General features: G+C 59.1%; 1 protein-coding gene across 5 annotated transcripts in view; it reads right to left on the reverse strand.

Annotated features, from left to right (window-relative positions):
• The window catches only part of RPS6KA1 (ribosomal protein S6 kinase A1), a 38,492-nt gene that overhangs the window by 1,164 nt on the left and 12,570 nt on the right, over window positions 1-24,758 (reverse strand). For 2 of the 5 annotated variants that reach the window (XM_051856819.3, XM_051856822.3), the window contains 19 exons: window positions 23,138-23,254; window positions 22,826-22,907; window positions 19,379-19,459; window positions 19,165-19,244; window positions 17,760-17,866; window positions 16,694-16,731; window positions 16,282-16,424; window positions 15,912-15,982; window positions 15,552-15,640; window positions 14,502-14,566; window positions 14,195-14,297; window positions 12,744-12,874; window positions 10,835-10,960; window positions 10,552-10,641; window positions 10,067-10,225; window positions 2,271-2,432; window positions 2,035-2,111; window positions 1,779-1,896; window positions 121-258 (listed from right to left, as the gene is read on the reverse strand). In XM_051856819.3, coding sequence (XP_051712779.1) covers window positions 121-258; window positions 1,779-1,896; window positions 2,035-2,111; window positions 2,271-2,432; window positions 10,067-10,225; window positions 10,552-10,641; window positions 10,835-10,960; window positions 12,744-12,874; window positions 14,195-14,297; window positions 14,502-14,566; window positions 15,552-15,640; window positions 15,912-15,982; window positions 16,282-16,424; window positions 16,694-16,731; window positions 17,760-17,866; window positions 19,165-19,244; window positions 19,379-19,459; window positions 22,826-22,907; window positions 23,138-23,254 — 1,977 coding nt within the window. Of the gene's footprint in view, window positions 1-120; window positions 259-1,778; window positions 1,897-2,034; window positions 2,112-2,270; window positions 2,433-10,066; window positions 10,226-10,551; window positions 10,642-10,834; window positions 10,961-12,743; window positions 12,875-14,194; window positions 14,298-14,501; window positions 14,567-15,551; window positions 15,641-15,911; window positions 15,983-16,281; window positions 16,425-16,693; window positions 16,732-17,759; window positions 17,867-19,164; window positions 19,245-19,378; window positions 19,460-22,825; window positions 22,908-23,137; window positions 23,255-23,985; window positions 24,200-24,758 lie in introns of those variants that run through there. The other 3 variants (XM_051856820.3, XM_051856817.3, XM_051856821.3) reach the window with 3 other exon arrangements.

Genomic DNA, 24,758 nt, shown 5'->3' on the forward strand with positions numbered 1-24,758 from the left:
TCCCTGCCTCACTGTCCTACCAGTTACGGCATCTCCCGGTTCTGCGACCCCAGTCTCTGCCCAGGCCACCTGGGCCCGCTCCCCACCCGGCTGCCCGGCAGCACGGGCGTGGGGCTGTACCTTCACGAGCTGCAGATCCTGGTGGGACAGCTGGCTCTGGGGGAGCTTGTCCTTCTGCGTGATCCACGGGTGCTGCAGCACCTGCTTGGCTGTGAGGCGCCGGTGGGGGTCCACGTGCAGCATCTTGGACACCAGGTCCTGGGGTGGGGGAGGAGGGAGGGCAGCAGGGCTGCGGCAGCTGCGTCCCACGGGATGGGGGGTGGGGTGGAGGCAACACCTCCCAGCACCTCTGGCGGCAGCCTTGCCACCTGTTCTCCACACAGCCCAGCCTCCCCAGGCGCAGCCAGGGCATCCACTCCTTCTCTGGGCCTCTGCTCTCCGGGCACTTCCTCCATGAATGCCCTTCCTTTTATTTATTTATTTTTAAAAATGTATTTATTGGGTCCGGTGCTGTGGTACAGTGGGATAAGCCTCTGTCGGCATTGTCAGCATCCCATCTGGGCACTGGTTCAAGTCCAGGCAGCTCCTCTTCCAATCCAGCTCTCTGCTATGGAATATCTCTCTGGGATAGCAGTAGAAGATGGGCCAAGTCCTGGGCCCCTGCACCCACGTGGGAGACCCAGAAGAAGCTCCTGGCTTCAGATCGGCACAGCTCCATCTGTTGTGGCCATCTGGGGAGTGAACCAGTGGATGGAAGACCTCTCTCTCTCTCTTCTGTCTGTAACTCTACCTCTCAAGTAAATAAATAAAATATTTTAAAAAAAACCTTATTTATTTATTTGAGAGTCAGAGCTACAGAGACAGAGAGAGAGACAGAGAAATCTTCCATCTGCTGGTTCATTCCCCAGATGGTAGAAAACAGCCAGTATTGGGCCAGGCCAAAGCCAGGAGCCAGGAGCCAGGAGCCAGGAGCTTCCTCCAGGTCTCCCATGAGGGTAGCAGGGACCCGGTACTTGGGCCATCTTCTGCTGCTTTTCCTGGGTCTTAGGAGGGAGATGCGTCAGAAGCGGAGAGGCCAGGACACAAACCAGTGCCCTCACCCCTCCCTCTCTCCTTCACGTTCAAAAACCCATGTGGTAAGTGGGGACAGGCCTAAGGGTCGGGTCAGGCAGGCTCAAGTTCAAACGCAACTCTTCCACTCATCAAATGAGTGCCTGGGGCTAGTTATGTTAACTCTCCAAGCCTCAGTTTCCCCTCTGGGAAGCACAGATAAGTACATAAGTGCAGGGCTGTGTTGTCACTACAGTGCTCTACCTGTTGCTACTGCCACTCCTCTGAGAGACCCTCTGCCTGGCAGGGGCTCTGCTCTGGGCCCCCACGGCCCGGCCCCCTGGCCAGGAGCACCCGCCTCTCCCTGCTAACTGCGTCTCCCACCACACTAAGTCAGCATGGTTAGTGGCTGTACTCATGACGCTCTCGGTCCCCCACAGGGTCAGGACACAGGCAGGGCCCATGGACGATCACCACGTTACCCAAACACAGCGGGGCACGGTCTTCCACTGGAGAAAAGAGGCTTTCAAAGAGTTCATGGGAAGCACGCTTTGCGAAAACACTACGCATGCAGTTCAAAGTTCTTATACGAAAACAAACGTCTTCTAATTCCATTTTCCCATGAACTTGTCGAGGTCCCCTCGTACAGCACCGGGGACCCGTGGAACATCCCGTTGGGAGAAACCCGTTCAGGAGCGGCTGCAGAGCCCCGGGACGGCTCCACTCACCTTGGCGGCCTCGGACACTGTGTTCCAGTTGCCCCCGCTGAGGGTGAACTTCCCACTGCCGATGCGGCTCAGGATCTCCTCCGGAGTGTCGCTGGGCCCGTTGGCGAACGGCGTGTATCTGGAGGAAGCCACAGAGGCCGTCTGCCCCTTCGCCTGGGTGCTCCGGGGTGACGCTCCCACAGGCCAGGCTGCGCCTCTGCCACCGGCCAAGCGTCCCCCAGGCCCGATGCGGTGCGGAGGGCGGCCGCGCACTCACCCTGCCAGCATGGTGTACAGCAGGATGCCCAGGCTCCAGATGTCACAGCCTTCATCATAGCCCTGGCGCTTCAGCACCTGGAGGGGGCATCAGTCTTAGCGGCCACATTCTCCCCAAAACGGTCCCCGCCATGGGCTGGGTCTTCCCCAGGTATCTGGGCCCAGGTCATACACACACAGGGGTCCCGCACAGCCTGGGGCCTCTGGGAGGGGACCTAAGGAGGCCGGGCCTCTCACCTCGGGTGCCACGAAGTTGGCTGTGTAGCAAGGGGTCATGAGGAGCCCGTTCTCAGCCCGCAGCTGCTTGGCAAAGCCGAAGTCACAGATGCGCAGGCACTCGGGGTTCCCCGACTCGTCCACGTATAGGATGTTGCTGGGCTTGAGGTCCCTGTGCACCACCTAGGGGCAGGGGGCCGCGGTCAGTTCTCGATGTAGGGAGGCTGCTCAGGGATGCAGAGAGGTCCAGCCCAGCTGTCTGGGGCAAGGACGGTCAGACACAGAGGGGGGGGCGGGAGGGCTGGAATGGGGGCCTCGCGGCTGCTGCTGTCCCCTACCGGAAATCCCCATGCAGGCGTGGACAAGGTGGCTCGGTTGTAGCCCGCCTAACACCCAACTCCCCATTTCGCGCCTAAAATCTCATCACATAACCTGACCCAGCAGCAACTCCACCCTTGCTGGTGCGTAGGTCAAAGTCCGAGGAGTCATCCCCAAGTCTGTCTTCCCCATTTTCCTCAATCAACGCATCAGCAACCTCTGCTGACTTTCCCGTTAAACCACATCCAGGGAGCGGGCACGCAGCCATGCCCCACACCCGAGTGCTTGTGGTCAGTACCCGGCTCTGGCGCCTAACTCCGGCTTCCCGCTAGTGCAGACCCCGGAGGGCACTGCTGACGGCTCAGGTAACTGGGTTCCCAGCGCCTATGTGGGAGACCTGGATTGAGTCCCCAGTTCCCAGCTTCAGTGCTGGCTGAGTCCTGGCTGTTGTGGGCATTTGGGAAGTGAACCAGCTGATGAAAGTGGCCTGTCTCTTTACCTGCCTCTCAAACAAATAGCAGTTTAAAAATATAGCTATCCAGGCCGGCGCCGCGGCTCACTAGGCTAATCCTCTGCCTAGCGGCGCCGGCACACCGGGTTCTAGTCCCGGTCAGGGCGCCGGATTCTGTCCCGGTTGCCCCTCTTCCAGGCCAGCTCTCTGCTGTGGCCCGGGAGTGCAGTGGAGGATGGCCCAGGTGCTTGGGCCCTGCACCCCATGGGAGACCAGGAAAAGCACCTGGCTCCTGGCTCCTGCCATCGGATCAGCGCGGTGCGCCGGCCGCAGCGCGCTGGCTGCGGCGGCCATTGGAGAGTGAACCAACGGCAAAAGGAAGACCTTTTTCTCTCTCTCTCTCTCTCTCTCTCTCACTGTCCACTCTGCCTGTCAAAAAAAAAAAAAAAAAAAAAATAGCTATCCAGAGCCCAGCCGTCTCAGCCCTCTCCTGCACCTCCTGAACTGGCCCGGCTGCTCCCGCTTGCACTTCCTCCCGTGAGGGTTAACAAGGACCCTGTGCAACACAAGTCAGAGCTGCCATCGCACAGGGAACACGCCAAGGCTTCCCTTCCTAGGGACCCCCAGCTCCCCCCTGAACCCCCACCCACATCTCTCTGCTGCTCTCTGCTCTCCCAGGACCCCTCTCCCTGCTCGACCTGATCCGCCACATCAGCCTTTTCACTCTTCCTTCAACTGCCAAGCGTGCACCTGCCCCTGGAACTTTTACAGGGTTTCCCTCTTTCGGAAGACTGTCCTCAGCCATCCTCTCTCAGGTCTTGGCACAAATGTCACCTGATCAGTGAGGCCATCCCTGCACCCCAAATACAACACCAACCACCGCTCAGTACTCCTTAGTCTCCTTACCTGGCTTGGTTTTAATCTATGCACCCAGCACCGTCTGATTTTACATCTCACTTATCCTCTGAACCCTCTCACTGGAACGTAAGCTCCCTGGAGTGTTGGGTTCACAACTGTATCCCAGTACTCACAATGCTTCCTGTATTGAACATAGTAGGTGTTCAATAAGTATCAATGATACCCCTGAGGCCATAAGCAGATGACTTATTTTTCGGGTCCCCATCTGCTCATCTGTATCCCGAGGGGCTGGGCCACCCCACTTTTCACTTTGCTGCCCCTTCCTCTCTGTGTGGTTCCATTCAGAATCAATCCTGTAGCTGCGAGTACAACGCCTGGAATGCTAACCTGAGCCCAGAATTTTCCCAAGTTCAAGCTCATATATCACTGGATGTTCCTGAACTACGAACTCGACACGCCCTGCACTAAACTCATCATGCACCCGCCTGGGAGACCCGAAGGAAGCTCCTGGCTCCTGGCTCCTGGCTCAGCTCAGGCCATTGCAGCCATCTGGGGAGTGAACCAGCGGATGGAAGACCTCTCTCTGCCTGTAATTCTACCTCTCAAATAAATTAATTAAGTAAAAGTCCCCACAGGTGACTGACGCCTGACCGTCGGTGTGTGTGTGGCATGGGCGGAGGACATCCTCACGGCCCCTGTGCTGAGAGTCACAGGCTGGGCGTAGGGTGCAGAGCCAGGCCGGGCAAGAACCCTGCAGAGCAGTCCAGAGGCACAGCTGTGCCTGGGCACCAGGGTTTCTAAAACAGTCAAATCGCCGACCCCGAAACCAGCAAACAGAAACAAACACCACCCCGCGTCCTGCGGGTCAAACGCAGTCAAGCAGCTGTGCTATGGGGCGGCCGGGCAGGTGTCCCGGCGTAGTCATCACAGCTGTGTGGTCTCGGCCGTGTCACTCACCCCTCCAGCCTCAGCCTTCTCGGCTGTGACACGGGGCTCAGTTCCCAGGTTGCAGGAGTGTTTAGCACAGGACTCGGGAAACGGCCCGAGGCCACTGTGGGGCTGGATGTTCAGACACAGTGACTGCTCACAGAGGAGCACTTACAGCAAGAGGGTCAGACGGAAAAGGAAAAGCAGGAGCCCGGGTGAAGAGCACAGACCTTGGAGACCCTGGGTCACTTACTGAGGCGTCCAGAGCCCCGATTCCCTCGCCTATGCAATGGAGAGAATGGTACCTTCCTCATGGCTTTGTTGGACCAACTAAGTGAGTGCAAACGCACAGTAGGGACAGCTGCCAGCAGCAGCAGCAGAGGGTGTGCGTTTAGGCCCCGGTGACCGGGCCACACGAGGTGAGGCTGTCCTGTGTGAATCAAGTGGTTAAAGAGGGACGCCCGAGCCTGGGGCCGCCTCTGCAGAGTCCGTGCCACAGAGGCTGCACCACACGGCTCTTCCTGGCAGGATGCAGACCTCACAGAAACAACCAAGAGGCAGGCGGGCAGCTCAAAAGACTCCACATCGTAAACAAACAGCTCCTGCAAAGATGAAAAGCGCAGACGATCCAATTTTAAAAAGGAACAATGGACGAAAGATTTGGACAGGCATTTCAAAAAAGAGGCTGTCCAAAGGGCAATAAACGTTAGTCAGCAGGGAAATGCAAATTGAGAACACGAGGAGGGAGCAGACGCCGGTGGGTGTCCGGTGTCCCCTGTCGGAGCGTGAGTGCCGGGGCTCAGTTCCTGGCTCCAGGTCCTGACCCCAGCTTCCTGCTAGTGCAGACCCTAGAGGCAGTGGTGATGGCCCGAGCGCCTGGGTTCCTGCCACCCGAGTGGGAGTCTGGGGTGGAGCTCCTGACTTCCGGCTCTGGCGTGGCCCTATGCTGGTTGTTGTAGGCATTTAGGATGTGAACCAGCAGACGGGAGCTCGCTTTCCCTGCCTCTCAGAAACAAAACAAAACTGAAAACCCACAAGAAGAAACTTCCCCACACCTTCCAAAATGGTGACGTTTACAAAGATGGAACACACGCAGTGCGCACAAGCCCTAGCACTTCCGCAGCTTCTGGTAGGAGAGCACTTTGGAAAAAACTGGCAAAATCTACTACAGATGAACATATGCACACGCGGCAGCCCAGCGATTCCACTGCTAGGTGTGCAACCAATATTAACACTTACACATTGCCACCAAGACAGAAGTACCGGAATGTGACAGTAGTGCGATTTGTAATAGTAAAACGTTGGGAACAACCCAGTATCTATTAATGGTGGAACGGACAGTCACACTGTGTGCACATGGTAGAAATCTACTCAGTGAAGAGGAGGCGTGCGTGCAGCCACACCGCAGCAGGAATGGATTCCAAGGACAACACTGATGCAGAAGCCTGGATACAACAGAGAATGTTGACACAGAATTCAGAAACGGGTGAGACTCGTCTATCAGAAGTTGGCTTCAGATGGTACCCAGTGGTGGCCAGCACTCGCAGCCCACATGCCTCTGGCGGGAAGGGCTCACTACCTGGAGGCTCCCCACCCTGGAAGGTTTTTGCTCCGAGCTTCAAATGACCCATGGGTAACTCACTGGCTCAGCTGGCTTCTAAACGTTCTTGGGGTAAGGAAACACAGTTACTGTCTGCCCTGACATGTCTAAACACAAGGCTGCTTGTGTTCATTTCAAAAACCACAGCCTCTTCAAACGTGACCATTAGAAGCACATGTTGGGGCTGGCGTTGTGGGTGGAGCCGCCACCTGCAGTGCCGGCATTCCATGTGGGCACCGGTTCGAGTCCCGGCTGCTCAACTTCCAATCCAGCTCCCTGCTAACGGCCTGGGAAAGCAGCGGAAGATGGCCCAAGTGTTTGCGCCCCTGTACCCATGTAGCAGGGAAGACGCTCCTGGCTCCTGGCTTCAGTCTGGCCCAGCCCAGGCCGTTGCAACCATTTGGGGAGTGAACTAGCAAATAGAAGATTTCTCTCTCTCTCTCTCTCTCTCTCTCTCTCTAATTCTGCCTTTTAAATAAATTACTTATTTGAAAGCATTACACAGAGAGATGAAGAGACAGAGAGAAAGAGAGAGAGAGAGAGAGAGAGAAACCACTTGGGTCACCTGCTTTCCCAGGCAGGTTAACAGGGAGCTGGGTCGGAAGTGGAGCAGCTGCATCTTGAACTGGTGCCCATATGGGATGTCGGCGCCGCAAACAGCAGTTTTACCCTCTGCCACAGTGCCAGCCCCAGTAAAATAAATCCTAAAAAAAAGGGGGGGCAGCAGAAGCACATGTGGTACACAAACTGGAGCTCTGGTTACGAGGTATAAAGTTTTTTCTCACAAACTCTAGTGAAATAACGGATCTGGGCAGAGATCATGAAAGGATCAACATGACTGATACAGTGCAAGGTGGTGTCACTGCCCCCACGTGTGTCAGATACACTACATCACAGAGGGGCCACTGCCCACGCGTGTGTCAGATACACTACATCACAGAGGGGCCACTGCCCACGCGTGTGTCAGATACACTACATCACAGAGGGGCCACTGCCCACGCGTGTGTCAGATACACTGCATCACAGAGGGGCCACTGCCCATGCGTGTGTCAGATACACTACATCACAGAGGGGCCACTGCCCACGCGTGTGTCAGATACACTACATCACAGAGGGGCCACTGCCCCCACGTGTGTCAGATACACTACATCACAGAGGGGCCACTGCCCACGCGTGTGTCAGATACACTGCATCACAGAGGGGGTCACTGCCCACGCGTGTGTCAGATACACTGCATCACAGAGGGGCCACTGCCCACACGTGTGTCAGATACACTGCTCCACGGAGAGGCCGCTGCCCGGGGTGGGGAGCCTCGGCCTCTGAACCCTATTCCCACCTTCCCTCCAAAGACGAAACTGAATCTAATCCAGACTTCAACTGCAGAACAATTTCAGATTACAGGAAACAGAGCCAATGGAGGAACGATGTACGCGATGGCGCAGGCAGCGAGCTGCCCATTCCAGAACGCGGGCCATCCCCGAGGTCAGCTGGTCTCTCCGGGAAGTTGGCAGCCTGGCAAAGCAAAGTCTTTCTATGGCAGTAACATGGGCCCAGAGAGTTCACGGAACTCACCAGAGTGTGCACTTAACATCGGCTTCAATTAAAAGAGACTTAAGGCCGGCGCCGCGGCTCACTAGGCTAATCCTCCGCCTGCGGCGCCCGCACACCGGTTCTAGTCCCGGTCAGGGCGCCGGATTCTGTCCCGGTTGCCCCTCTTCCAGGCCAGCTCTCTGCTGTGGCCAGGGAGTGCAGTGGAGGATGGCCCGAGTACTTGGGCCCTGCACCCCATGGGAGACCAGGAGAAGCACCTGGCTCCTGCCTTCGGATCAGCGCGGTGTGCTGGCTGCAGCTTGCCAGCCGCGGCAGCCATTGGAGGGTGACCCAACGGCAAAGGAAGACCTTTCTCTCTGTCTCTCTCTCTCACTGTCCACTCTGCCTGTCAAAAAAAAAAAAAAAAAAAAAAAAAAAAAAAAAAGAGAGAGAGAAAGAGAGACTTAAGCGGCCAGTGTTGTGGAGCAGCAGGTTAAGCTGCTGCCTGTGACACCAGCACCCCATACGGGCACCGGTTCAAGCCCCAGCTGCTCCACTTCCGATTCAGCTCCCTGCTAATGTGCCTGGGAAGGCAGCAAGAAAAGGTCCAAGTACTTGGGCCCCTGCACCCATGTGGGAGACTGAGATGCAGATGCAGCTCCTGTTTCCTGGCTTCAGCCTGGTCCAGCCCTGGCCAGTGTGGCCATTTGCGGAGTGAACCAGTGGAGGTGATCTCTGCCTCTCTCTTTCTCTGTTGCTCTGCCTTTCAAATAAATAAATAATATCTTTAAGAGAGAAGGGGGGAGAGAGAGAGAGAGAGAGAGAGAGAGAGAGAGAGAGACAAGCTGGCTAAGAGATGAATGCAATGCATGAACCTTGCATCACTGTGATCCCAATGAACAGATCACAAGAAGACTTTCTGGAGGGACAGCAGAGGACGCATGGCCGAGGCCTGGGCACCACGTGAAGACAAGTCACGGCCATGCCTTCTGTCTGAAGGAAAAGGCTCACGTCTTTGGTTATAAACACACGTAAGGCGAGGAGAGGCCGGGGCCGGGAGCGCTCTCAGCTACTCCAGGTAGAGATGTTTATGGGTCAGGTAGCGATGTCTACAGCTTCCTCTCATGTGCACCCACAAAAATACAGACACACACACAGACAGACAGAGGGCGGGGGCAGAGGAATGCGGCCGACCGCCAAGAGTTGGCTCATCTCGGGGGAAATGGTCTTCATTGTACTCAAAGGCTGAGAAAAATACTTCAATAAGAAAGGGAGGGGAAAAGGAAGAAAGAAAGGAGGCGGGGAGGAAGGGAGAGCAGCAGCGGGGCTGGTGAGAACCTCCACAACTCCCGCTCAGCTGGGGAGAATGCAGGGTTCACTAGCCCCTTCTTTATGGCGTGGTCCCTGCCTGGTCTGGTCCCATTTCCCGCAGATGCCCACAGGGACCGTGGGGCTTTCCCAGCCAAGCCCCTGGTTTCCTTCCACGGCCACCCTGGGGGCGGAAGCTCCTGTCACCAGACGTTTGCAGAGAATGAATCCGCTCCAGGAGCTGAGGTGGCTTCGCTGGTCTCATGTCCAAGTCTAAGTTAAGAAGCCAAGGCCAGGGGCCAGAGCTGTGGGTTAGCAGATAAAGGGGCTGCCTGCGATGCTGGCATCCCATATGGGCACCGTCTCAAGTCCCGGCTGCTCCACTTCCAACCCAGCTCCCTGCTAATGCGCCTGGGAAAGCAGTGGAGGATGGCCCACGTGCTTGGGCCCCTGACACTCACTGGGAGACCCAGATGAAATTCCAGGCTCCTGGCTTTGGCCTGGCCCAGCCCCAGCTGCTGCAGCCATTTGGGGAGTGAACTAGATGGAAGCTTACTCTTCTCTCTGTTTCTCTCTCTCCCTCTCTGTGTCATTCTGCCTTTCAAATAAATGAACTAAATCTTTTTAAAAAAAAAATAGTAATAATAAACCCTGGCGTGGTGCCTGGCACACAGCAGAGACTGGATAAATGATGGTCTCCCCCCTCCCTCTCACCTGTCCTAGTCTCCCTCGTCAGGCTGGAGTGGAGATGGCTACCTCGGCGCCTGCCCGTGGGTCACGTCCTCTGCTGATGGGGTGACCTGGGCACCCCTGGTGCGGACTCACCCCCTGCGAGTGCAGGTACTCCACGGTCTTGCTGATGGTGTGCAGGACACAGCTGGCCTCCCGCTCCGAGAAGAACTTCTGCCGCAGGATCTTGTCCAGCAGCTCCCCGCCCCGCATCAGCTCCGTCACCAGGTACACGTGTTTGCCGTCGTCATACACCTGCGAGGACCTTACGGTCAGGCGCCGCTGCCCCAGTGCAGGCCTGGCCCCCTCGGACACCAGGTCCCCAGATCGGGGAGGAAGGGCACGGGCCTCAGGCATGCCTTCTGCTCTACGCCCTGCCTGCCTGGGCACCTGTGCCCGCTGGGCAGGGGGATGCGGCCACAGGTCCTGATGAGCAGGACTCTTATCCGTGGGCCAGACCAAGGGATCAAGGCCCCCCGCCCCAGGAGCATGGGGAGGAGAATCAGAAATCAAAGGCCCGAGACAAAATTCTGGAGAGTCCAGCGCTCCAGCACCCACCCGGGCTGGAGGACCCCACTCACGTCTTTCAGCGTGATGATGTTGGGGTGCTGCCCGTACCGCAGAAGAATCTCAATCTCTTCTGAGGGGTCCCGCTTACTCTTGTCAATGACCTGAAGAAAGAGGGTGCAGGTGAGCGAGTCCCAGGGGGATGGATCCCATGGATCCCACTCTGCAAGGCCCCCGAGTCTGAGCCGCACACCCATAGAGCCCCAGGCATCAGCCCTGGGCACCCGGGGTCCCAGCTGCATTGGCCTCAGCCCCAGCCCAGCAGCAGCCTTGTTTAAGACGCGGCCGCAGGCTCACCTTGACAGCGTACTCCGTGTTGGTGGCCTTGTGGACACAGCGCTTGCACACGGAGTAGGAGCCCACACCGATTGTCTCCTTCACCACGTAGCCATCGCTGAAAACAAGGTTCTTCCCATGGAGTTGCTGCGGGAGATGAAGGAGAGCTGACCCTGGGCTCCAGCATGCCAGCGGTCATCCCCAGCACCCAAGGTCTCAGTAGAGATGGCAGAAAGCCCCCAGGGAGAGTCAGAAGGCCTGGGGTGGTGTTGGCTGTGCAACCCTTAGGCAAGAACCTACCCTTCTCTGGGCCTCAATTTTCTTTTTAAAGATTTATTTATTTGAAAGGCAGAGCTACAGAGAAAGAGGGAGAGACAGGGGACAGGAGCTTCCATCTGCTGGTTCACTCCCCAAATGGTCCCAACAGCCTGAGCTGGGCTGATCCGAAGCAGGAGCCAAGAGCTTCATCTGGGTCTCTCACATGGGTTGGGGGGCTCAAGTACTGGCACCATCTTCCACTACTTTCTCAGGTGCATTAGCAAGGAGCTGGATTGGAAGTGGAGCAGCTGAAGACTCAAACTGGCACTCATATGGGATGCCAGCACCACAGGCGGCAGCTTTACCCACTATGCCACATTGGCAGCCCCTGGGCCTCAGTTTTCTATTCTGTGCAGTGGGCACACCTGTAGCCTGTCTGGGCTACAGTCTGCAGTCAGGGGGCAGTGAAGGGGGCAGGCAGGAGTCACAAGGCACTCACCGAGCGGGTGATGTTTCTGAGAAGCCTGGGCAGGCCTACAGGGACGCAGGAGTCGCAGGGGCCTGGGCGAGGTCCCAGCTCTGCACTTGCTGTCTACCCTTTCTGGGTGCCCCAGCCCAGCTCATGGGTGCCTGAGGGTCTGAGACACGAACAACAGCGACAGCCCAGACGGTGTTCAGTGGGCGCCGTGGGCCAGGCAGTGAGCGCCGTGAGCACTTCTAGCAGGTGCCACACGGCCCGGGACAGCCCTGGCTGGTGGTGGCATCGTCACATGCAGCCCGGTTTAACATCTGTCCTGGGCGGGTGTTTGGTGCCACTTGGGACACCCGCATCCCATATCAGAGCCTGGTTTGAGTTTTGGCTCCTCTGCTTCTGGGCCAACTTCCTGCTAACGTACACCCTGGGAAGCAGCAGTGACGGCTCAAGTACTTGGGCCCCTGCCGCCCACATGGGAGCCCCAGGTGGAGTTCTGGGGTCCTAGCTTTGGCCTGACCCACCCCGTGGGCATCTGGGGAGTGAACCAGTACATGGGAGATCTCTCTCTGTCCCTTTCAAATAAAATGAAAACAAATAAATAAAAATTAAACTCCTGAAACATATAAAAACAAAGCATTTGCCCTGGACAAAGGTGCCCCGTCTGGATAATAAATTCTGTAGCCGTGTCCGCTTCACGCATGCTAACTCAGGTCATCCTCACGGCGACACCACAGAGGAAGGGTTGTCGCTGCCCGTTCAGACTGAGACACGGGGGCCAAACTCTCACCCACAGTCCCTCACCCTGCACTCGTGCCTCTGAACTCGCAGCTTCCCAAGGAGCAGTCCGAGTGTCCAAACAGGGACCAGTGTGAGGACACACAAGGGCCCGGCCACCCATGCCTACCAGGCACCCAACAGCTCCCCCACCCCCGTGCCCCTGGGCGCCCTGTGGCATTCACCCAGACCCTGGCTCCACGCCAGGGCATTCAGATCCACACTGTCACCCACTTGTCAGGGCCACCTTGTGAGGCAGGCATTATGGTCCCGCTTTACAAATAAGGAAAGTGAGACTCCAGGGCGGGGAGGCTCCACGGCTTCCACGCTGGTGTCGGGGTTTGAGCCAGGCCGGGGCTGCGCTCGCTGCTCTGTGGTTTCTGGACAGAGAGGACGACGGGCGGCAGTGCCTGCCCCGCTCACCTGTACCACGGAGTGCAGTGGTGCCTGCGTGGCCCGGGACTTGCTGTCGTCCTCCATCAGGCCGGTGGCCACGAAGCTGAAGCCACGGAACAGCTGATGAGCACCGGCGCTAGGGGGGATGCCTGGGGAATCTGTGGGGGCGGGGGAGGATGTGAATGAGGAGGGGCCCCTGAACCCACGGGGCTCCCAGCCTGCCTCAGTAGTTGCCACAGTGGGAGCTCGGGCAGGGCCTGTCCGTCCCAGGTCTTAGCTCACCTGTGTGCACATGCGTTTAGACCAGCCCAGTCCCACCACATGAGGAACACAGGACTCCCACATCCAGCCTCCCGGTCAGGCCGAGACAGGCCATCCCTCCCCGGAAGCCTCCTCCTTGGCCTCCTGGCCTCGGGGCTGCCCCCAGGGCCCACCTTCCACAACAGCCAGAGCCCCCGCCCTGCTTTCAAACGCTGCCCTCCGCCCTGGGAAAGAGTCTGACAACTGAGCTCCTTAGGATCCTAGTCTCTCTCTCCCTCTCCAGGGCTCAGCCAGGCTGACTTCCCAGTCTTCAGGGGACCCCCGAGCCAGTGCCCACGTGGCCCCTCCCACCAGATAATCCACTCCCTGCGCACCGTTCAAGGCCCGGCTCACACACGCTCTGCTCTGAGTCTCGCCTCCCTGCTCCCCCGGCCCCGTCCCTGTGAGTCTAACTCCCCACAGCAGCCTGAACTCCATGAGGCTCTGTCTTGCTCACTGTCAATCCCCCGTGACTGGTGCACAGCAGGAGCCTTGTACACGTCTGTCTGCTAACCGGATAAAAGCGAGACAGTTTGCAGAAGTGCTGACTGCCCGTCCCCAGAGGAATGCAAGGTGCGTCGAGACCACCACCCCCTCTGCTAATAAAACACACCTCACCTGGAGGCCTCCCAGCACCGACATCTCACTCCCCGCTCACTGCCCAACTCTAGCCAAAAAGTTAGGCTTTACCAAGCTCCCTCCTTCCTGCAGCAGCCTCGGGGAATGAGTGGGTCTGTGGCCATGCCCAGGCTACGGACGAGTACGCCGAGGCTCGGCAGCCAGAGCCGGTTCCCACACTTGCCCTGACCCCTGGGCACCGGCACCCCTGCTCCGCCAGGCCGCTCTGCCACACGGTGCTGCAGGGCGGATTCCTTCCCCCTGACGTGAGTGTAAGCCGGGTGCCTTCGGTCTTCCCAGGCAGCTGGAAGACGCCGGGGGCAGGGGTCCTGCCTTTCCACTGCGGCCGTAACCACCCACACCCCCCACTCCTCACCCAGACACGAGGAGGCGTGCAGAGCCCCGGAGCGGGAGAGTCAGGCAGAGCGAGGCAGGTCCACAGTCAGGCACTCACCCTGCCTCCCACCCACCTGCCCCTGCCACGGCCCTCCAGGGTGCCCCTGGCTCCGTGCTACCCTCCTGTACCAGCCTCAGACAGACCAACCAGACGAGGGACACACCCTTGGGAGTGCGGGATGTGAATTCTGTGTCAAAGTAGAAGGTGTCATCGGGCTGGGCCACGGCCGGTTTGAAGGGCGGCTTGATTTCACGGCGATACAGCTTCTGCGAATGGATGGACACTCGGTCACCATGCAGGCCCAGAGCCCCGTGCAGGCCACGCTGCCCAGCAGACAGCCGGGTAACATCCCCCAGGAGGCCGGCCCCAGCCCCTGGGCCTCTGTGACCCGCTCCGCCTACATCTGGGGCCCCAGGACGCCCTCACCACGGACCCCAGGACGCCCATGGCCAGCACGCTCGGACACTCACGTTCCAGTCGATGGTGGAATAGAAGACGTGCCGCTTGATTTCCTCTGCCCCATCGGGGCCAGAGCCTGAAAGAACCCAAGCCAAAGGTCCAGCCTGGACAGTCCACCCCCCAGATACCCACCCCGCCCCCCGAGCCACCTCACAGTGCCCAGGGACCAGCTGCTGGGGCACGTGGGAGGGCAGGCCCACCAGGCCCCGCTCCCTCCCAGCGCTCACACAGGCCCGGGCTGCCTGCGGCCTGTTCAGCAGTTTCTACTTTCTGGAGCCTCTGATGATGAAGCTCCGATGTTCTCATGGAAGAAGGAAGGCCCAGAGAGGCTTTGCAATTTGTCCAGGGCCACACAGCAAGCACAGAAGCTGGATTTGCGGCGAGCTCTACAGAGGGCTCCCAACCACCCCTGGCTCAAGCCTCGTCTCTGTTCCTCTTTACCTGCTGTCTTTTCAACCAGGAGACAGGCCCTCGCTCCACTCAATCCCCGGAACCCTGGACTGGGCCCACGGAGGCGAGCGCACCTGCACACCTACTGTGTGCCAGGCTTGGAACAGGAGCTCACCGAAGCATGTGGGCCCTGCGGAGGGGCCTGACATCCCCTCCCTCGGAGACGAGGAGCCGGGGGCCCGGGGGCCCGGGGGCTGAAGCCGGCTGCCTGGGCCCCTTGCTTCCTAAGCGGCATTCATTCACTCACACAGGCTGTGCGCCCGGCAGCGAGGACCCGACACAGGGCTGGCTGGGACCTGAGCCTCTGACTCCTGAACTCCTGCGCTTCCTCTTGTGCCAGAAGCCCTGGCAGGGAAGCTCTGCGGGGCCTCTGTCCTTGTCCCCAGAGGGAGTGGGGATGACTCAGTTCCTGCCACCCCCCCCCCCCCCCAGACAGGTCCACCAACACCCCCTACACACTGAGCCAGAGGCAGGGTGGCCGGCGGCATTGTCTGCCCACACAAAGGACAACGGCCCTTTTCAGCCCAGATGTGGCCCCGGGGCCCCGGCTGCGGCGCTGCCCAGCTCCCCAGCTCCCGCCACCACGGCCCCTCCTGAGCGCCGCCGCTTACCCAGCCGGTTGGCAGGATTCCGTTTGAACAGGGCTCGCAGGAGGCTCTGGGCTTCAGTGCTCAGAAACTGGGGCATGCCGAGCTTCGCCCTGAAACAGCCCCCGGCTCTCATCAGCGCTGGGCCCCGCCCCAGAGGCCCCGGCTCCCCTCCCTGCCCCCCTCCAGGCCCAGCCCCCAGCTCAGTCCAGACAAGCCAGCCACCAGCTCAGCCCCCAGAGCGGTCGGGGATCCCGGTGGATGCGAAGGGGGTTCTGGCAAGCACAACACTGTGCCCATGGGAGGGTCTCATACTCTAAGCCCCCAAACCAGGGCCTGGGGATGGGGGGGACCCTGAGCTGTCAGGGCAGGGCCGGTGCTCACTTGAGAATCAGGTTCATGGTGTCCTTCCGGTCCTTCCCCTGGAAGGGCAGGGAGCCTGTCAGCATCTCGAACTGCGGAGGGTAGGAATCTGCTCAGGCTCTGATCCTGTCTCCCACACCCCGCCTCCTCCGCCCCGTCCACTCTGCTGCACTCCCAGGATTCCTGCTGGCCACCCAAGTCCACCCACAGCGAGAACCGCGTGGGTCCCTCCACCCTCTGCCAGCCCAGACCACCAGGAGCGGCACTGGGGCGAGGCCCAGGGCCGGGGAGCCCCAGGTGGGGGTCTAGCCTGGAAGAAAACCACAGCACAGCCACGAGAGGAGAGACGGGGGACCGAGGGCCGAGCTTGGGCTAGTGCCTGGGCGCTCACCATCAACACCCCGTAGGACCACCAGTCGGCGCTGTGGGTGTGGCCCTGGCGGTTGACGACCTCGGGGGCCATGTACTCCACTGTCCCGCAGAAGGAGTAGGCCTTCTTCTCGTGGTCGATGGCCTCCTTGCTCAGGCCAAAGTCTACAGCATGGACAGAGGCCGCACCTTCAGGACGCCTGGCATCCCTGCAGCCACCCGTGGCACACCCAGAGGGCGTCACCCCCACGGCATTCCAGAGGCTAGGTGGCTGGCAGCGGGGATGCGGGTTCCAGGCCTGGGGCCTGGGCCTTGGATCCCTTCCAGGTACCTGGCCCAGCCTCACAGGAGAATGAACCGTGCACACAGCACAGAGCTCCCGGGAGCCTGCTCTGCCCTCCGCTGGGACCCCGGGGCAGGCGCCCTGCACTCACCAGTGAGCTTGATGTGGCCCTCCTCGTCCAGAAGAATGCTACAACAGAGACGGGGGTCAAGGCCTCAGCTGTGGCCACTGTGTGGTCAGTGGGACCGAGGTGCCGTGAGACACAGGCCCAGCCCACAGGAGGTGCTTTTTCCAGTCTATCTGATGACAGGTTAGAGGGGTGGGTCAAGAGGGACGGGGGTCCTGGAGTGCTATGCAGATGTGTGGCCTTTTTTTTTTTTTAGAATGCAGACAGAGGTAGAGGAAAGACAGAGGCCTAGAGACCAAGCGACAGAGAAAGATCTTCCAACCACTGGTTCACTCCCCAAATGGCTGCAACAGCCAGGGCTGGGCCAGACCAAAGCCAGGAGCCAGGAGCTCCACCTGGGTCTCCCACATGGTGGCAGGGACCCAACCACTTAAGCCATTATCTGCTGCCTCTTAGAGTGCATATTAGCAGGAAGCTAGAATCAGGAGTGGAGCCTGGGCTCAAACCCAAGCACTCCAACATGGGACACGGGTATCCCAAGTGGTGCCTAAACCACTGTGCCAACACCCACCCCTACCTCTTTTGCTAATCCTTGAAGCATCCATGTGAGGTGGGTACTGCTATGGCCCCACGGGATGAATGGGAGACAAAGGCTCAGGGAGCTAGAGCAGGTGCAGCCAGGATTTGAACTCAGGTCGCCTAACTGTGGAGCCAGACCGCATTCCACCTCCCCGCCTGCCCCTGGCTCCCGAGTCACTACTGCAGGGTGTTCAGGTATTCAAGGCAACTGTCGAGGCTGTATTAAGGAATGACCTTTCACGGCAGCATCTCAGATGGCACCGCTGGGTTAGTAAAAAGGTGGGCAACACACCTGCGCGGAAGGTGCTCGGCCCTGGGAATGGCGGCCCCCGAGGCGAGCTGGCTGCCCCTCCCACTCCACCCCACCCATCCACGCCCAGCCCAAGATGGGTGCCGTTTCCCAGGAGAGCCACCCCCCCCCCCCATGGAGGTGACCCTGTTCTAGAAGAGGCCCCAGCCCTTGTCTGTGCACCCCCGAGGGAGGCCAGGGTGGGGCTGGGGGGTCACTCACTTCTCAGGCTTGAGGTCTCTGTAAATGATGCCCAGGCTATGCAGGTGGTCCAGACCCAACGCCAGCTCGGCCAGGTAAAACTTCACGTCCTCCTCTGTGAACATGACCTGCAAGAGGCGCGAGGGGCTTCAGTGGGCCCTGGGCAGGCAGCAGCTTCCTTGTCCCTAGGGTCTAGCCTCCTCGGCCCTCCGTATCATCACGGGGTTTGAAGTATGAAATGATGGCTGCCCAGGGTGGTGGTCTTTGTCGGGAAACAGCCCAGGGGTCCCAGGGCCGAAGCCTGGGAGGAACTGTGTTGTTGGCCCCTGCAGAAGGACTGGTGCACAGCTATGAACTAGGACAGGAGCTTCCCACAGCCTGGAAGGAACGCAGCGAGGCAGGGGGCATGGTATCCAGAGCGGCGGCGATTCAGAACACACCTGGGATTTGTTTGCAGAAGAAACATGGGAAGGTTCAACAAGAAACCAATAAAAATGTTTACTGATAGGGGATACAGGGCACTGGGGTAGGAGGAAGCCTTCCCCATAAATATTTTTCTTTTGAATCATGTAAATGTTTTACCTATGCAAACACCGCAATAAGGTTTAAACCAACCCCCCCCCCCCACCCTTGTTTTAAAGCTTGGTTCTCTTTAAAGTTGGAATTGTGTTAATGACCGTATTTTTCGTATCTGGCTCAAAATCCTTTTATATCAGTTCAAAATCTTTTGGCTAACAGGTGGGACAAGAGTGTGCGAGTCTCCCGCTTTCTCGGTGCATCTGGGCTTCTTTTTTTTTTTTTTTTTTTGACAGGCAGAGTGGACAGTTAGAGAGAGAGAGAGACAGAGAGAAAGGTCTTCCTTTGCCGTTGGTTCACCCTCCAATGGCCGCCGCGGCCGGCGCGCTGCGGCCGGCGCACCACGCTGATCCGATGGCAGGAGCCAGGAGCCAGGTGCTTTTCCTGGTCTCCCATGGGGTGCAGGGCCCAAGCACCTGGGCCATCCTCCACTGCACTCCCGGGCCACAGCAGAGAGCTGGCCTGGAAGAGGGGCAACCAGGACAGAATCCGGCGCCCCAACCGGGACTAGAATCCCGTGTGCCGGCGCCGCTAGGCGGAGGATTAGCCTAGTGAGCCGCGGCGCCGGCCACATCTGGGCTTCTCCTGGCTGCTCCCAGCTCTGCCCAGGGCAGCCTGGAAGAAGAAAGACACACAGGGGAGAGGCACCCTGAGCTCCCCCCAGTCGGTGAACATCAGACCCAGGGCCTAGCCCTCCTCCATCCACTGGGGAGGAACTCTCGGAGGCGCTGCCAGGCCGGACAAGGCCTGGATCAGGTTCACCTGGGGAGGCCTAGGTGGCTCCACACCCAGGCCGTACGGGACCCAGGAGTGGGAGGCCTTGTGGTCCGTCAGTGGGTTATCTGCTCACCTCTTTTGAGAGCCGTGTGAAGAGGTCCCCACCGCGCAGGAAGTCCAGAATGAGATAGAGCTTGCCCTCTGTCTGGAAGGCTGGGGAGAGGGGCAAGAGTCACCGGCCGTGTGACCTGCCCCTCAGCCTGCAGGTGGGAGCTTGGACAGTGTAGACCACCGGCCAGGGTGAGCGCGGGCTGGTGCGGGAGTTCGGGGAAGGGCTGCAGTCTCACCATAGTGCAGCTTCACCACAAAGGGGTGGTTCACGTCGGCCAGGATGTCCCTCTCCATCTTGGTCCGGACGCGGTCGCGCACTGGCCAGAGGAGAGGCAGTCACCCGGTGCCGGACACACGGCACACCCACTCACTCCCCAGGGCCACCCGAGGGCTCTCACTAGACCCGAGCTCCTGGGGCTCTGTGCCCCAGGCTTTGGGGACGCTGACTTCACACTGCCTCCTCCGTTCCGGGTCTGGTCCCGGCTTCCAGGCCTGCTCTCAGCCCCCAGCCCTCGGCAGTGCCCATCTGTCTAGCCCTGCGCTCCAGCACGCCTCCGGCCAGGCTGAACAACCCGTGTCCCTCTGCACCACGCTGTCAGAGCCCCACATCTTCCCTGGCACCTCGACCAGCCCCTGTCCTCTAGCAGACAAAGCCCAGATTCTAGAAGCGGCTGGCGCGGATGCTCACCCGGGAAGCTGACTAGGGAGACAGATTCCCTGGGCCCAAGACTCTGAGCCACAGGTCTGGGTGGGCTTCCCCACATATTTTTTTATTTTATTATTTTTTAAAATATTTATTTATTTATTTGAAAAGCAGAGGCAGAGAGAAAGAGAGAGAGGGAGGGGTCTTCTACCCACAGGTTCGCTCCCCAAATGGCTGCAATGGCCAGAGCTCGGGCCCATCTGAAGCCAGGAGCTTCTTCGGAGTCTCTCATGTGGGTGCAGGGTCCCAGGCACTTGAACCACCTTTACTGCTTTCCCAGGCCATTAGCAGGGAGTTGGATCAGAAGTGGAGTAGCCGGGACTCGAACTGGTGCCCAAATGGGATGCCAGCATCATAGGTGGAGGCTTCACCCGCTACGCCGCAGCGCCAGCCCCTTTCTTATTTTTTTAAAGAATAGAAGTTGCAGGGCTGGCGCTGTGGCGTAGAGGGTGAAGCCACCGCCTGTGACACTGGCATCCCTGAGTGCCGCTGGTTCAAGTCCCATTTGTTCCACTTCTGATCCAGCTCCCTGCTAATGCACCTGGGAAAGCAGCAGAAGATGGAGATGGCCCAAGTCCTTGGGTCCTTGCACCCACATGGGGACCCAGAAGAAGCTCCTGGCTCTGGCTTCAGCCAGGCCCAGCCCTGGGCCGTTGCGGCCATTTGGGAAGTGAACCAGCAGATAGAAGATCTCCCTCTCTCCTTCTCTCCCTGTAACTCTGCCTTTCAAATTTAAAAAAAAAAAAAAAAAATATTTAAATATTGGGGCCGGCACTGTGGTGCAGCAGGTTAAAGCCCCAGCCTGCAGCACTGGCATCTCATATGGGAGCCGGTTCAAGTCCCGGCTGCTTCACTTCCAATCCAGCTCTCTGCTATGGCCTGGGAAAGCAGCAGAAGATGGCCCAAACCCTTGGGCCCTTGCACCCATGTGGGAGACCTGGATGAAGCTCCTAGCTCCTGGCTTCAGATTGGCTCAGCTCTGGCCATTGCAGGCATTTGGGGAGTGAACTAGTGGACGGAAGACCTGTGTGTGTGTGTGTGTGTGTGTGTGTGTGTCTTTACCTCTCTCTGTAACTTTCAAATAAATAAACCTTTACCAAAAATATCTTGATTCAGACATCAGCTGGTCTTCCTGCCCTCAGTCAGGTCTCACCTCCCCCTTAGCCTCCCAAGCTGGACGAGGGCCTTCCAGCTACTTCTGACCAGGACTAATGTCACTTCAGGCTAACTTCAGACTAAGAGTGCTGGACTTCCTCTTCAAAGCACTGGCTTTTGTTCATTTGCATTAGTTAAGAGAGAGAAAGAGAGAGCATGAGAGAGTGAGAGAGTGAGAGACAGAGAGAGAGAGGGACTGCACTCTCATCTGCTGGTTCACTCCCCAGTGTCCACAATGGCCAGGGGATGAAGAACTCACTTAAGATCTACCATGTGAGTGGCAGGGACCCCACTATTTGAGCCATGACCTGCTGCCTCGCGGGGTCTGCCTTAGCAGGAGCTGAGTAATGAACCAAGAACTGCTACAGGGGGTGTGGCCTCCTATCCACCAGGCCTCACGCCCACTCCCTCAGAACACGTTTTATCTTCTAGTTTAACGTAAAATTTTTAAATGTATGCTTTAACTATTTGAAAGGCAGAAAGACAAAGACAGAGACTGATCATCCATCCGCTTGTTCACTCTCCAAATGACCACAACAGCCAAGGTTGGAACTGGCCAAAACCTTGAGCCAAGAACTCTATCCAGGTCTCACTCATGGGTGCCAGGGACCCTAGTACCGGAGCCATCCCCTGCTGCCTCCCAGGTGTGCATCAGCAGGAAGTCAGGATCAGAAGCAGAGCGGGACTGGAACTCGGGCATTCCGAGGGGGTCCCAAGTGTCCCAGGCAGCATCCTAAATCCTGGCCCCGTCGATTTTAATTTCTGTACTTCCCTCACTGGGTACAGCAGGGACCACACTGCCGTTAACTCTGGTCACCATTTCCTGAACGCACCTTGTCCCAAACCCCTCTCCAGTTCCTCCTTCCTCCATCACTTTTCGGCTGGAACATTCCTAATTCATCCCTCACGGCACAGCTTGCACGGCTACGGCTTAGGTGTCCCCCTGACCTCTGGACCTGCCCTCTAGGAGATCTGGGGACGGGGAATCAGCACTTCTGCAAACTGTCTCATTTTTATCCGGTTAGCAGACAGACGTGTACAAGGCCCCTGCTGCACCCTGACCCCGAGCTCCTGGACATCCATGCCCACCCGTCACAGTAGCAGCTGCACCTGTGTCCGGCCCCTCCCACTCAGCCCGAAAGCCCTGCTCAGCATCCCTCCTGGGAGACGACTCCCACACGAGCTGGCTGGCCTTGGGGCACCACAGCCACCATCATCAGCCCCACAGAGAGCCCTTAAAGGCCCAGAACATTCTGAAGGGTGATACTGCCTGTGCGTCCCACAGCACCCCCAACCACTGCTTGGCTCTGACCCCACCTGGTCAGTGGCTACACAGCCAATGTTCGATCCAAAGTTCCACTACTGACCACTGTCACAAGTCCCCGGGACCCCAGAGGGCTCAGGGCTCCCTCCTGAGCCTCTGCCACCCACCTCTGGGCCTCGCCTCCATCGCCCTCTCTTATCTACCCAGCCACTCCGCTGGGCTCCCTCGCGCCCTTCCCCACCCTGAGCTAGGAGGCCGGACAGGGCTCCCTCAGACTCCAGCAGCATAGTGAAGCAACTCGGCTGACAGTGCACCTCTGTCTATCCAGCGTGATGCTTGAGGACCTCCCCACCCCCAAACACCCTGTACTCGGCTCACTGCCTCCTTCCAGACGCTTACCGTCAGCCACAGTCACTGGCACTTGTCTGGGGTGGGGCGGGGGAGAGGCAGCCGGTAGTGGACCTGTTTCTCCACCTCCCCAGCAGGTGCACCTGAAGATGGTGCTCCCCCACCCACCGTGAGACCCAGCCTGGGTTCTGCCCAGGGCCGCCCCTCACTCACCTTTCAATGTCGCCTTCTTCAGCACCTTCATGGCATACAGGTGCCCACTGTCAGGCCGGGTGACCTTGCGCACCAGGAAGACCTGAGAAGGAACAGGGGGAGAAGCTGGGGAGGGCCCTTGGCCTGTGGGTCCCCATCCTCCAGGCCCCAGGTTGATCCGAGCTTCCCAGAGCTCCAGGATGACCTTTTGCTCTCCCTGGCTACCAAGGTAACCTCCCACCCTTATCCTCCATCCTCGGGGTCGCAGGGTGGCTCGGGCCCCACCTCTGACATGACCAAGGCTGCCCTCCCGGCTGTGGGCTCACAACTCACTTTGCCAAAGGATCCCTGTCCCAAAACCTTGAGGAGCTCGAAGTGGGACGGGTCGGCCTTCTCGGAGCCAGCCTTGACGTGGTGCGTGATGGAGATCTCCTTGAGGACGCCCTCATCCTGGAGGAGACACAGAGCCGGTGGGCATGGTGGCCCCATCCACGTCCACTCCCCCCAGACCTCGGCAGGCCGAACACACAGCTCTCCGACGGTGCCAGCCTTCAGGCTCATCAATACCAAAGCATCTCAAAGGCAGGGCAAGTACCGGCCCGGTGAGGCACTGCTCCTAAGGCTCCTGCTGCTCTGACCTGGTCAGCCCAAAATGACGCGGCTGGCCAGGCTGAACCAACCCCAGGCTCTGGCTGAGGCCCAGAGACCTGCCCCAGGCCTGCCTGCCGGGGCTAGCCTCCCCCTGCTGTTTTGGTTTGGCCACAATAGGAAATAAGCTTTGTTCTGCTAACCAGGAGGTAGAGACGGGCCTTTGCTCCCAGTCAGGATGGGATGAGGGGACTGCTACTGGGACATCCCCATCAACCCAGTCTACAGCATGAGGGAGTTAAGGCCAGCAGCTCCGCACCCCACCTGCACAAATCCCCACCACACCAAGCTATCAGCAGCCCCTTGCCACGGCATAGCTGTTCTAGGCCCTTCTCCCCTCCCTCTAATGTGCCGGTATTACCCTGGAGCCCAGAAGGGGCCTCTCTACTTCCCCCGGAAGCAGGCCTGGAGAGTGTCTGGTGACCCGGCAGGGCCAGGTCTGGGCCAGGAAATCCCGAAGCCACCTTAGGCCAGCCTGGCTGCCTTTTTCAAGGACGACAGCTGGGCCGGGACCAGATGCTGGGCACACTCACCGAGTCCTGCTGGGGGCCAGAGCCAGGGCCAGGAGCAGGTAGCGAGGTCTGGCCGACCCTCGGCCGCTGCTTCCTGGGCAGCCAGGGGAGCAGGGCCCAGAGCCGCAGACGGGGCGGCTTGGGATCCTGCTCCATCCGCCCAGCAGGGCCACGGCACCATGGCAGGAGTAGGCAGTGTCTGGGGCTGCCACAGAGGTGGCCAGGCCCAGGCGGATGTGCAGGGTAAGGGCGTGGGGGCTGGGCCCAGCCCAGGGCAGCCAATCACTCGGGGCCTGTGGTTTCCCAGCTACAGGCCTACACCCTCAACCACCTTCCCTTCTTCTCTCTTCCCGCCTCTCCGGTGCCTGAGGGCTGCCCTCTGGCCCTGCCCCCATACTCCCCTGTGGGCCTGCAAAGGCAAAGCCCAGAGCCAACCCGTCTGCTGAGCAGATAGGTGCCCACCAGAGGCATGGGCCTGCCATGCAGCAGCAGATAAAAAGAGACATACGCCAGGCAGAGGCAGGCACCCAAGAGGTGGAGACAGATAAAGATGGGCGTCCAACAGGCAGAGACATAGAAGGACACGTACCCAACAGGCAGAGACAAGAGGGAACACACCCGCAGCAGGCAGAGACAGACAGGGATGGGGACCCGACAGGCAGAGGCAGGAGCAACAGGCAGAAGTGGACCAAGACCCAACATGCAGAGGTGGATGGGATCAGAACTCCACAGGCAGAGGCAGATGGGGACAGGAACCCAACAGGTAGAAACAGAAGCCATGTGGATCCATCAGG

This window comes from Oryctolagus cuniculus, chromosome 7 (assembly GCF_051225735.1).
Source record: "Oryctolagus cuniculus isolate XC-2025 breed Fujian yellow rabbit chromosome 7, ASM5122573v1, whole genome shotgun sequence".
Lineage (NCBI taxonomy): Eukaryota > Metazoa > Chordata > Mammalia > Lagomorpha > Leporidae > Oryctolagus > Oryctolagus cuniculus.